The sequence below is a fragment of the Poecilia reticulata genome, chromosome 16 (assembly GCF_904066995.2).
Source record: "Poecilia reticulata chromosome 16, P_reticulata-male-v2, whole genome shotgun sequence".
NCBI lineage: Eukaryota > Metazoa > Chordata > Actinopteri > Cyprinodontiformes > Poeciliidae > Poecilia > Poecilia reticulata.
In genome coordinates, this window is record NC_088845.1 from 13955769 (window position 1) to 13967852 (window position 12084).

The 12084-nt window shown below is 38.0% G+C and overlaps 2 protein-coding genes across 3 annotated transcripts; both read left to right on the forward strand.

Moving 5' to 3' along the window:
- Positions 1-599: 599 nt before the first annotated feature.
- Positions 600-4947, forward strand: LOC103478027 (gamma-aminobutyric acid receptor-associated protein-like 1). The gene is made up of 5 exons (XM_008431483.3): positions 600-780; positions 3097-3186; positions 3290-3368; positions 3549-3667; positions 4444-4947. Exons 2-5 carry the CDS (start codon positions 3097-3099, stop codon positions 4507-4509), a joined length of 354 nt encoding a protein of 117 aa, XP_008429705.1. The 5' UTR covers positions 600-780; the 3' UTR covers positions 4510-4947.
- A 606-nt stretch (positions 4948-5553) lies between these two features.
- On the forward strand, positions 5554-10965 carry LOC103478030 (C-type lectin domain family 4 member E-like). Of its 2 annotated transcripts, XM_017309703.2 has the most exons (7): positions 5554-5781; positions 5916-6014; positions 8079-8183; positions 8412-8522; positions 9248-9399; positions 9512-9609; positions 10232-10965. In XM_017309703.2, exons 1-7 carry the CDS (start codon positions 5694-5696, stop codon positions 10356-10358), a joined length of 780 nt encoding a protein of 259 aa, XP_017165192.1. In that variant the 5' UTR covers positions 5554-5693; the 3' UTR covers positions 10359-10965. The 2 variants fall into 2 exon arrangements, with proteins under 2 accessions (XP_017165192.1, XP_008429708.1); XM_008431486.2 differs by lacking the exons at positions 5554-5781; positions 5916-6014 and adding an exon at positions 7781-8002.
- The last annotated feature ends 1119 nt before the right edge of the window (positions 10966-12084 follow it).

Here is a 12084-nt window from a genome sequence, read left to right on the forward strand (position 1 = left end):
AGAGTTTAAATTATGCAGAGGTGGACTCTTTTTGGAAAATAAGGGGCAAATTAGGTAGTCGATTTTGCATAGCACTTTACAGGGGAGTGAAAGTAAAAGTGGCTAAATTCAGATAAACACTTTTTTTTTAGAAAGTTTGGTGTACAATATGTCATTTTAATTTTACATTAGGCATTTTTTCCATCGATCATATAAAATCCCAACAAAATGTATGTAAATTTACCAAATGTGAAAAAGAGTGATTTTTGCATTCCAGTGTAGCTGGATGAGCTTCTGTGTACAGAACAAATTGTGAACAGTTCATACAATGAAAATAAAAGGTCCACGCCAGGCACGTAGTCTGCCTTAGGCGTGACTGTGAACTTGGTTCCTCGCTCGGCTTGGCTCGGTTTCCAGGATTTCCTACTGGATCTGCCTCCTGCCACTTAGGGAAAACGGGCTATAGCTGCCCCAGACTAGCAACCAGATCCAACCAATCAACGCAGAGCAATCCGCCTCCATCTTTCCTTCTATTGGACATCTTTAGGCGTCAAAGAAATATCTCATCTGTGATTGGCTGATTTTATTTTAAGGGGCGGGTACTGACACATTTGTTGTTTATGTTCAGCAGAATAAAGTAGAGCAGTCGACATCTTTGAAGGCAGGTTCTGACTTGTACGCAATGACAGCTTTGAGGCTTTAAGTCATCACAGTGCTTGTTTTGAGGGACTTTACGACCCAGGAGTATACCTGTGTTTGAACTGATTTGAGCGATTCTTGTTTTTTGGTCGTTTCCTAAAGGTATGTAAACAGTAAGGTTCGGGAAATTATTAGCCACGGTTGTTACTAGCTAGCACCTTAAACTTCAAAATTTACCAACTTTAGCAGGAATTTGTCGTAAGATTTAACCTCCAACTGTCTGATATTTGGGGATAGATATTTCTACAGTAGTGTGTTTGCCTGGGGTTTATGCTGTAAGCCAGTTTTATGAAGAAAGCGAGCTATCTGATCTCGTTGTTGTCAAGAGTGACGTGGCGTCACTTCACGATCATGTCAGAAACACAAAAATCTAGTTTCATCTTCCCTACTACAGCTTGGACCCCAATTATAAGAACCCACTTATGAAGTGACTCAGAGCTGGGGACAAATACGCGTTTATACCCCCAATCTGCGTAAATACTGGAAACTGTGCCTTTCTTTAATTTGTTATTCCTCTCTGGGTCACTTCGCCCCTTTTACACCACTCACCACTGTTTCCTGCATATGCATCGGCATTTTGCCCATCCCTCCTGCAAATCTGGATCTTTAAATGTTGATGTATAAATGTAGTGTTGTTCACGTACGTTCGCAGTTTTGCTCTTTTCGTTTTGACCGTGCATCGGTTCGTTTCGTTCCCGTTTCGACAACAAACCATTTAAATTTATATGGCCTTGTTGCAGTCTGATGTAAGGGAATGCTGGGTGATTCCAGTAATATTTACACGCAGTAGGTTGCTTAAAGTTCTTAGTGCACATAATGTGTTTTTATTTTTTTATTTTTTTTATAAGACGCTTGTCGAAATTAGGACAAAAATAAATCGAACTAGTGTCTTATACAAAGTCTTAAATTGTAAGTAAATTCTATATAAAACTGAAGCATTTCCGTGACTCTTTATCTCAACTTCTTTACAACTATATAACAGCGGTCTAAATGGGTACGAAATGGAAATGAGAAGGGACGAAATGACAACATAGAGGTTTAATGGTTGTAATTGACCATAGCATTTCAGTATATTTTTTCGTTGCTTACTTGAATAATGGACGTAAGTTGTCTTAAAAATTCAGATGATTTCACATGCAGCTTAATTTGACTGTTTTATATTATCTGAGAACTTTAACCTTGATTTAAGCAAGAATAAGAGAAACCTGCTTGGAGGTATTATTTGAATTAATGATATATTAGAAAATTGCTTTAGTTGTCAAATAGGTACGGAACGCCCCCTTGTGGGTACGAAGCTTCCCACTGCAGAGGCAACATTTTGAACTGACCCTCTGCTTTAATGCGCGGCTGTGGAGTAAAACCCAGAAGAATGATGGCACTGCTGTTTATTTTGAAAAGGCTTTGAGGCAGCCATTAAAGATATTGTTTGGAATAAACAGATCTCAATATTAGATTTGATTAAATCACAATATTTTTTTATTTTGCAAGTTTATTTATTTTATTTTAAATTTTTTTTCAACCAGCAGTGAAAATATAAGCTACAATCCAACAAATTCTCATTTGAGAATCTGGGAGCACTTTGTGGCCTTTAAAATTTACTGAGCTTCTTGTACGCAAAACAACAAATTTGATCCTGTCTTTGAAAAGTACATTTACGTTATTATTGGTGTTGAGTTAGAAATCTGAATACACCTTTAAAAGTATTAAAATACTTATTTCTTTTATAAACTTAAATATGCCTGTTAATAAGAGCATTAATTGAATAACTAGTTCCATAATAATTTTCACTGTTGTGCTGCAGTTCATTGTAGAGTTACTAAAAAACGTTACTATGACTCGTCAAATAGGACCTAACATCTGATTGGTTAACCTTTATTAACATTAACATTTCTTTCATCTGTGTATTTTCAATTCAGTTTAAAATATCTAAATATTTAATATGGTTCTAATTTTATCATTACATTTCCCTTATGAGAAATATGAGCTATGCTCTTTTACAAAATTTTAAAGCCTGTCATTTCAAAAAAAAAAAAAAGCAGTTTGAATAAAAAGCTTCATACAATGGATGCAACCATGAACTGGACCGAGTGTGTTATGGAAATATGTTTTATAAAAGTGTTATCTTCTTTACTAATACTGCATTAAATATTGCATAGCAGCGATCAAGCCACAGCTTTCCAAAAAAGTTATGAACTTATTTCATGAATGAGTAATTACAGTATATCTATTTACAGTAGTTTGTGTAACGTTGCATCTGCTGAGATCTCTGCAGAAAGCTTGACAGCTTTCATAATGACTTTGCCAGTTTTGCTCACTGAAGTCAGACAGCACAGTTTCTAACTTGTCTGCTCAGTAAATAAAGCCGTTGTTGTGAACTTCATTTGTTCCTGTGCTGTTCTTTTTATTTATTTTTTTTAGATGGGCAGTCAGTATCAGCGCTCCGTACCGCTGGAGGTGAGGAGAGCAGAGGGAGAGCGAGTTCGAGCCAAACATCCTGACAAGATACCGGTGAGTAAAACTGATAATCAATCAATGATGATGCCAGTTGGTGGGAGTATAATGAGGTAAACGCAACGAGTTGCTTTTCTAATTTGCGTCCGTTAATTTTCAGATCATTGTGGAGAGGGCGTCGAGGTCACGCGCTCCTGAGCTCGACAAGAAGAAGTACCTGGTGCCGTCGGATTTAACAGGTGAGAGCAGGAGACAAATCGCAAACTCCACGAATAAAACCACAATGCTGACTTCAACGTTACTGGCAATTGGGGTTTCTTTCACTTCCTCTCACTTTAAACGAAGCAAACGTTTGCGATCCTTGCTGACCGTCTTCTTCGTCTCCTTCCTCTTTTTTTTTTTTTTTTCTTTCTTTTTAGTGGGCCAGTTGTGCTTTCTGATTCGTCAGCGTATGTCTTTGAGACCAGAGGATGCGCTCTTCTTCTTTGTCAACAACTCCCTCCCTCCGTCCAGCTGTCCGCTCTCAACTGTGTATGAGGTAACGCTCAAACTCAAACTAGGTTTCATGTGATCGTTCTCCTTGTGACATGCATCCAGAGCCATTTCTGCATCTGCTTCTTGAGAATCTTAACTGATGCTCGCTGCTTACACAATGCTTCAGTTCAAAACACTAAAAAATATCTGCTCTGGCTTTTCCAGACTTTACTTTCTAAACCAAAACAGATTAGCATAAAATGCTCACTACGTTCATCTTCTACACAACTTTAAGATATCTGCCTACGACCACAAACGGCACTAAAATACAACGATAGAAGGTGAACTAAAGCAGCGTAGAGGAACAGCAGCTATGGGATGTAGTGACTTTGACTCTCATGAATAATATAAGTTTGACATGGATCACTGCCTTTCAGGATCAGACGCTGCAAGTTTTCACTTCACTTGTTTTTTTTATTCAACAGGTCTGCTGGGACTAATAAAACTGAATCCAGCATTTCAAAATAAGTGATTATTCAAAGTTATGAAGTTCATTTTATGCAGTTAATTTATGATTTACCAAGAAAGGTGACTATTTTTCAGGCAGGGGTTTTGATGATGTTTTTTCTTTTCCTTTCTAAATGAAATCATGCTTTCAAAATGAGTTTTGGTGATCCGAAACATTTAAATGTGACAAACAAAGACGACGTCTGGAAGAGCTAAATATGTTTTCTTATTGTGGTTTATCTTTTAATCCAACTAGAAATGGAGTCGGCTTGTTTGACTCCCAGTTTTTCCATTTTCATGCTAATAATGCATCATTCTGTGCTTGTTTTGCAGGAGCACCACGAGGAGGACCTGTTTCTTTACATGACGTACAGCAACGAGAGCGTGTACGGCGCCTGAGGCAAAACAAAAGACTGGGAAAGGACTCAGAGGGACAATGAGAGTAGACAAACTGGGACTGGAGCAAACGTTGACAAATGTTTGCGCTTTGCGCCCCTTCTATATATTCGCTTTGACAAGTAACTGCAATTAAAGGTGGAAGAAGGACTTTAGAAAAGGACAAGAAAGGGTCTCTGGATTTGGTTGTAACTTTTGACAGTATTTCAAGCTGAGCATGATGCATTTAAAAACACTTTTAAAGTTATGTGGATTTATTTCATGGTGGGATGGGAGGGTTTTAGAAGAGAGAAAGCATTATGAAGGGAATGTTATAATGTGTTGAGACAACTCTCATTATCTTTCTCAGTCACCTGTATTTAATGCAAATAGTGTTGTTTGTGTTTTTTTGTAAATTATCAGAATTTCCTTTGCGTAAAATAAAGAAAATTCAAAACTTCATATTGCTTTGTGTCTTTATCGAATCTGGTGCAGCGCCTTGCTGAACCTCTCAGGCAGCCGTCATCTTTCCACATTTTGTCTCATTGCCAGTGTTGGTCATTACTCATAAATTTCAGTGGATATTCTCTGAATTTTATATGATACAGAAACTCAAAATAATGGACAATGAAGTGGAAGGAAGAGACCCTTTATTTAAAGGAGCTCTGTGTTTCAGCTGTTATTCAGTTTTCTGGAAGTTGCTTCTCCATTGTTTGATTGTGGGGATGCAGAGCAGACCAGAACTAGAAGACCTGAGGGATCTCAGTGGTTGCTACAACAACAGCAGGTCTTTAATGTATTTTGGTGCTAAGCTGTTCAGTGATTTATAAACTAGTATAAATATTTGAAAGTCTGCTGTCTGAGTGACACTTGAGATTACATTGGGTTTCAAAGGAACTTAGAGATGAGGCAAGTTCCAACCCCTAAAGCTATTTATCAGGTTTTTTTTATATGGTTTAGGGGAAGAGCGCACAATTAAAAAAAAAAAATCTTTGAAGGGGAAGTGATGAGTCTTCACTCAAATGTTTGACTGGACATAAGGAACTATTTCTTTCTTTCTCTTTAAACTGATTTTGACATCTAGATATTCGCAGCTTGGTGTCAGCTGTTTGTTTCTGCATCCTGAGAAGTTACATAACCTTCATTGTGAACTGACCCATAGACGTTCTGAGTAAATCGAAAGTTAGGGGATCAGACCCGAGGCAGCCATGGAGATGCAGAATATCCCCAAAGAGAACCCAAAAAGCAACGAAGAGGAGGGAGCAGGTGAGCCGATGCTGAAGGTCAGAACTGAAGGTGAGCAATATCTGTAATGAATGAACTCAAAGTAAACTAATTACTTCGAGTGCATTTTGGTGCTCAGGTGTTTACAGTAATTGCATGGCAAGAATGTGCACATGAGCTCCAGATTTCTGTATTTTTGTCTTTAGAAGAAGCAGAACCAGACCATTACGAAGAACTGCAGAGTCCATCGGAGGATGTCTACGTAGAAGCAGAAGCCTTTCATCCGACAGTCAAATCAAGAGCAGGTATGCATTTATATAACAAATGCACAGATAAAACTGACTAACAGGACAAATGAGTTTATCCTTTGAGCTAAATGTCTGCTGAAGCAACAAAACTCCTCATGTTTCAACATGTTACTAAATCTATGTCACCCTTTGTGATGCATTTTCCTCAACACTTTAGTTTTTTGTTATTTAATATATGTATTATTTACATTCTGAGCAGAATGTAGTACTGGCCCCAGGTACTACAGTTTGGTTACATTTGTTCATTTGTGTCTAGCGTGTGGTTTCACACTGCTGCAAAAGAAGCCGTTTCATTTATCCACATGTTGTATTTGTCTAATGAAACTGAACTGTTAGATTTGCATCTTAGCCTTAAATCAATGTTAATGTACTCTATGCACTGCAAAAAATTATCAAAATTATCAAATTTACGTTTTTTTTAGTACTTTTTTAAGAATCCAGATTAATCAGAGATCAGTTTAGTGTATCAAAAATTACTAGGTGGGCAGTCAGGACTTAAGAAGGACGTTTACTTGAAGACTAGGGTGTTGCTTTTTTTTTTTTTTTTTTGCAAAATGCAGCAGTTTTAGTGACAATTCGGATTCCTTACACTTTAAATGTAAAGTATTTAGTTTAGTCTGATGAGCAACACCTTCACATAAAGACTGTCAAAATGAGGAAGAAAGGAAATTCCTCAGACTTCTCATTTTATGACTTCAGGTTTCACTGAAGTCATAAAAGTTGCATAATAGTTATGTTCTTAACACTTACCATTTGCCTTAATATATCAAGTATATGAATAAAAATAAATAAACAGCATAATGCCTTCTGTCATTGTATCTTTGCCGCCTCCTCGGTGCAGTTAGCGATTTTTACCTGCCAGTTTATGTCTGCTTTTGATATGCGCTAAATATAGACACAAAAACAGCACCCGCAATCTGGTTCTGGTTTAATAAATCACATTGAGGCGGTAAGTCAGTACATTTTAATATCCTCCTCTTAATACTTTGCAGTTTCTGATGATCAGCATTTGTTTTGCATATTCATGAAGACAAACTCGTTAATTTATTGTCCACATTTTGCTGATGTAATCCTTTATGCGTATTGTTTCTGGATCAGATTTGCACATTTTTTCAAGTTTGCACCTGATTTTGTGCACAAAGCTTTAGAAGATCAGAGCCAATATAACTCTGAACCTGAGGAAATTTCAGGACTGGACTTGTTCCACAAGTGGCATCGTATCGTGGCACCACATTGGACTGAGCCCCAGAGAGCGACCCATTCTGTCACAACTCTTTGTAGAAGCAATCTGCACACCCATGTGCTGCATGTTATACACCAGTGGCTTTGGAAGTGATTGAAACTCCTGCAGTGAGGGATTTGGATGGGTGACTCAATGCCTTTGGCTGCAAAGTGGTATAATAAGCAATGCAGAACTAAAACAAAAGCATCCTGAGCTGTTCTCCAATTTCTGCATACAAAACTTTGAACACAAACTTGTTCTTATCACTTTTCCTTCACAGAAGTCATTGGGAAAAACTCGTTATGATAAGTGTGACCCAAACACAGATCTAATAATGAAATCCTGTCTCTTGATTTGGAGAAGTAAGTCTTTGTTGTGACATGTTTGGGTTTTGTACTTGCTCACTGTCTGTCTCTCTCTCTCACACACACACAAACACATTGTCATTCTTAAAGAGGAAGACACATAAAGATTAAAGCTTGGGGGCGTTCAAGGACAAGCTCTGTGCAATGTGAATAATTAAGGAATTACTGGGAGTTGCCGTGGTGCTGCGGTGGGAGAGGGGTCTCTTTAAACTCCCAGCAGAGGCACGCTTGCGTCAGCAGAGCAGGAAACCAGAGCAGAAAACAATAAACAAGGTGCCTGATATATAGTAGAAGGACAGTTTTCTCCATGTACATCAAATTTTTTCGCAGCTATGTTGAGGATAAAAAAGAGAAACCAGATGAGGCAGAATTGTCCGTGGAGCTGGAGGGAGAGGAAGGTAATGGGTGAAGGGTTTTTTCCACTGTGACGGTGGTCTTTGTAAGTGCTCACTGACATTTGGTTTTCCTCTTCAGGCAAACAGGATGAAGGAAAACCAGGACTGTACCGGGTGCTGTGTTTAATCCTCACAATAATTTGCTTCCTCCTTCTCATTGTGGTTTTTGTCCTCGGTGTGAAACGTGAGTACGCGCCGCCATGCATTACTGCAACTAAAACACACACCTCAGGATGACTTAGATGTAAAGTAGGGCATTATATTTATGCAGACAGTGATATCGTAATGCACTTTAGGATGATCCAGTTTTTTGTAGCAACAGATTGTAGCAGACCGCTGTTAGCTGCAGAGCTGCAGCCTGAGGGTGCTGTTCTTATCCTCATATCTCCTCCCATTCTGCTCTGTTTTGTAGTCCGAACTGGATCCACTGTCTGCCCAGGAAACAGCAGATCCGGAAACCAACAAGATCCAACATGCAGCTTGGAGAACTGTCAGAGCTACTATCCAAAGAGTCATTTCAACAGTAAGTGTAAAGGTGCTAAATAAAACCTTCTATAAGCAAAGAAACACATCTGACACTTTGTTAGTTATTTTATTTTATTTTATTTTTGCCTTGCATTTATCTAAAGTTGTCTTGTTCAAAAGTTCAAATTGTGAGCATGTGCTTGACAAATAAGAAAAGGGGACAAGTGTGACAAAGTTTCAAACCTTTAACATTATCAATAGCAGATGAACAATATTTTGAAGTCATTTAAAGTTATTTTTATTCAACTGGTAATTTGGGAACAAAGTTTTTGAAGATCTTTTTTGTTTCACCATGTTTTGTTGTTTGCAGTTTTGGGGAGCCGTCTGTCATGTGACATTTTGTAGCTGTGGGTCATTTCAAACCTTTTTTGACAATCTGACTTAAAGTAATTTTCTATCATTTTCATACAGTCTCTTGTTATGTGTCTCCAATTCATCCTGTCTACTAAGAGTATGCTCAGAGTTATTTTGTCTGGATCAAAGATTATAATCTGTCACATTTCAATAGAGTGAACTGACCCAAACTAAGATCAGAACCTTAAAAGCTTAAGAAATGTCAAACAACTCTAATATTTTGGACAACACCACAAGTTAAACGCACATTAATAACATCAATAAATATGCTCAATCACATCATGTAAGCACAAAGACATTTTCAAACCTGTCTAGTAGACAGGTTTCTCTTTCATGTTTTTCTTTAACTCATCTGTCTCATTTTTTTAGAGCTTCCCTGCCGGCAGTGCGCCAGCGGCTGGCTCACCTTTGGCACATCCTGTTTCTTCCTGTCCACCACCAGACTGACCTGGTCCGAGAGTCAGAAGAACTGCAGCTCCAGTGGAGGATCTCTGGCTATTGTTTCCAGCCAGAATGTCCAGGTTTGCATTGTGACCATGGTCACTGTTACTGCTAGCAGTTTGTTACGTTATAATTATTTTTACACTGTGCATTGTGTGCAAATCTGAGTCCTTGTTTCTCCTTTTGCTCTAGAACTTCCTGACAAGGAAAGGAGATCTAAAATATTGGATTGGACTGAGACATGAAGACTCCACATGGAACTGGGTCAACAGCAGCAGGCTGCAGCAGAGGTGAATCATGAGAAATAGATTATTTATTTAACAACCGATTGCTAAATATTGTTTTAATTTTATTATGTTATTTCTGCTCACTTCCTGTTGATTTCTGTTTTTACTATGGCTGATATTAGGAGTCAGATACTGATCAATGTAGCTCATAATTATTTGGCCAGGTAGGGGCACTCATACACTGTTTAGAGAGAAATTAATTTTCAACATCAACTGATCAGTTAATTATTGAGTTTGAAAAATAAAAATCAAACAAGACCATGATATCACAGCAAAAGTAATAATCTCCACCCTGACAAAGTATCTCAACGTAATTTTTGCGCCATTCATCCCATCACACACACTGTCTGCTAATAGAGGGCAGGGCTCGATTTTTTCTTTTTGTTCACAAAAAGCTGTAAATTTCTCTATTTTTATAAAATTTTATGAAAATTGCAACATAAATAAACAGTAAACATAAGCTTTAACACCATAGGAAAAAACTCAACGTTAGCTGTTTTTTTTTTTTTATCTTCTCTGTAAAAAAAAAAAGCCACAAAAGAGATTACTTCACTTTTCTAAAAATAATCTTTGTATTTTTTACCTTTTCTTGAATCGTTAACATTAATTGTTGTTACGTTTGCAGCTACTGGACTGAAGCTGTACACGGTGGAGACTGTGCCTATCTGAACAGTGACGGCCCGGTTGAGAAGAACTGGGACAGAGCTTCCTGTCAGTCCACCACCTACTTCATCTGTCAGCTGCAGTTCTGATGGAAACCGTCTCATCAGCAATCGTCTCCATAGCAACACAATCAACAGCTTGTTCTCACGCCACACTCCAATCATATCCAAGCTTCTTAGATAAAAAAATATATTCAATTTGTGGACTAAATTAAATGTACACCATCAAGTTCTATTTACTGCTGCATCGTGTAAATCAGTGGTTTAGCTTTTAAAAATCGTATTTGCTGGGTTTACGTCTAACAAAAAAAAAAACAATTACAGACTGCTGTGAAGCCTTCATAGAATCGTTAATCTTGAACATATCACACTGAGATTGAATAAAGCTTGATCTGCTCAGGAAAGCCCAGGAAAACTTCTTTTCCAACAAAATGTCAGATTCCGTTTTATTTGCACTTTTTGCTTCTGTTATTTTCCTGCACTGATTTCTTATTTCCCTTCATTCATATTTGTTTCTTCTGTTAGTGCAGTTATTTTCATCTGATCAGTTTTGCCATGTTTTACTCTTAGTTTGCTCTTAGTTTTATTCTTTGTGACATTTGGTTAGACTCATTTCCTGGTCTTTCCAGTCTCATATCAACCCGTTAGCTAATCACAATTTTCACATTTTTTTCATTAAAACATTTTTCATCTACAAGCTGCCTCTGCCTCTCTGCATTTGCATCCTTCATCAACCAACCTACAACAAGACACAAAGTTCACTGGATGACATGGTAGCTAAACGTGGCTCTGTATGTTCATGTGCTATAAGTTGGAAGAAGTGAAGTGTAGAACAAGGGGCTGGTTTTTAACAGATTAGTGGTTCCCCAGCTATGTAAGTTTATTCTAAATGACTATGTTATAATTTCCTTACTCGTTATTATTCAGAGGCAAACCTGACCGATTATTGCACAACAAGATGCATGCAGACCCTGGATTGCAGAAATTGGACCTGGTCATGTAGCCGGTCCAAAGGGCTAAGAGGAAATCAATAAGTGAAAAGAAGACAGTCTTTTAATAACCTGTCAAGATGCAAAGAACAAATACTTACAGGTGGAAAAAACCAATGAGAACATTGAAACTCAGCCAGATAAACTTTGTCGGGTTTCCAAATATAATCGAGGAGGAAATGAAAGAAAAAAGTCAAAACAACACTTGTGAGTAGATCACATTACCAGACTGTATATAACTGGACACGCCTTGATTCAAACCACTCCATTAGAGCTCTGCGTGTTTTTCAAATGATTTTCTCTAGTATTTTCCTCTGTTTGGCTCAATCCACCTTCAATTTCAATACATCTCTACCATGTTCCTGAAGAATAGCACACACCCACAGAATGATGCTGCCACTACCATGTTTGCAGGCACGTGCAGGCGGGGGGGATGAGGGGGGATAGGGGGGCTTGAGCTACTAACATTTTTTGGTTGTTTTGTTGGGGTTTCTTAATAATAAAATTTTTAAATAATAATAAGCCCTCCAGTCACCTTGTTACCTTTGATCTTTTGCCCGTGACACATGACGCAATTGTCTCTCGCGCATTGAGATAAGGCGGCTAACTGCAGAGCTCAACTTAGCGAACGTTCGAGATTACAGAACAGTTTTTGGTGAATTAAAAATATAAAAGCTTTTGGTGAATAAAGTGGGGAAGACTTGCTACTTGTCAGATGACGGAAAACGTTGAACGTATCGTTTCTGCTTCATCACGGAGTCGCGGTTTAAGCAGAGAGGTAATGAAATACAACAGACACTGACAGGCCTCTGAGTCTCCACTGGAGC

Coding starts and splice junctions, on each gene's coding strand:
- LOC103478030 (XM_017309703.2), top strand. CDS start 5,694: ATGGAGATGCAGAATATCCCCAAAGAGAACCCAAAAAGCAACGAAGAG. Junction 5,782..5,915: donor GCTGAAGGTCAGAACTGAAG/GTGAGCAATATC, acceptor TTTTGTCTTTAG/AAGAAGCAGAACCAGACCAT. Junction 9,400..9,511: donor TTTCCAGCCAGAATGTCCAG/GTTTGCATTGTG, acceptor CTTTTGCTCTAG/AACTTCCTGACAAGGAAAGG.
- LOC103478027 (XM_008431483.3), top strand. CDS start 3,097: ATGGGCAGTCAGTATCAGCGCTCCGTACCGCTGGAGGTGAGGAGAGCA. Junction 3,369..3,548: donor GGTGCCGTCGGATTTAACAG/GTGAGAGCAGGA, acceptor CTTTCTTTTTAG/TGGGCCAGTTGTGCTTTCTG. Junction 3,668..4,443: donor CGCTCTCAACTGTGTATGAG/GTAACGCTCAAA, acceptor CTTGTTTTGCAG/GAGCACCACGAGGAGGACCT.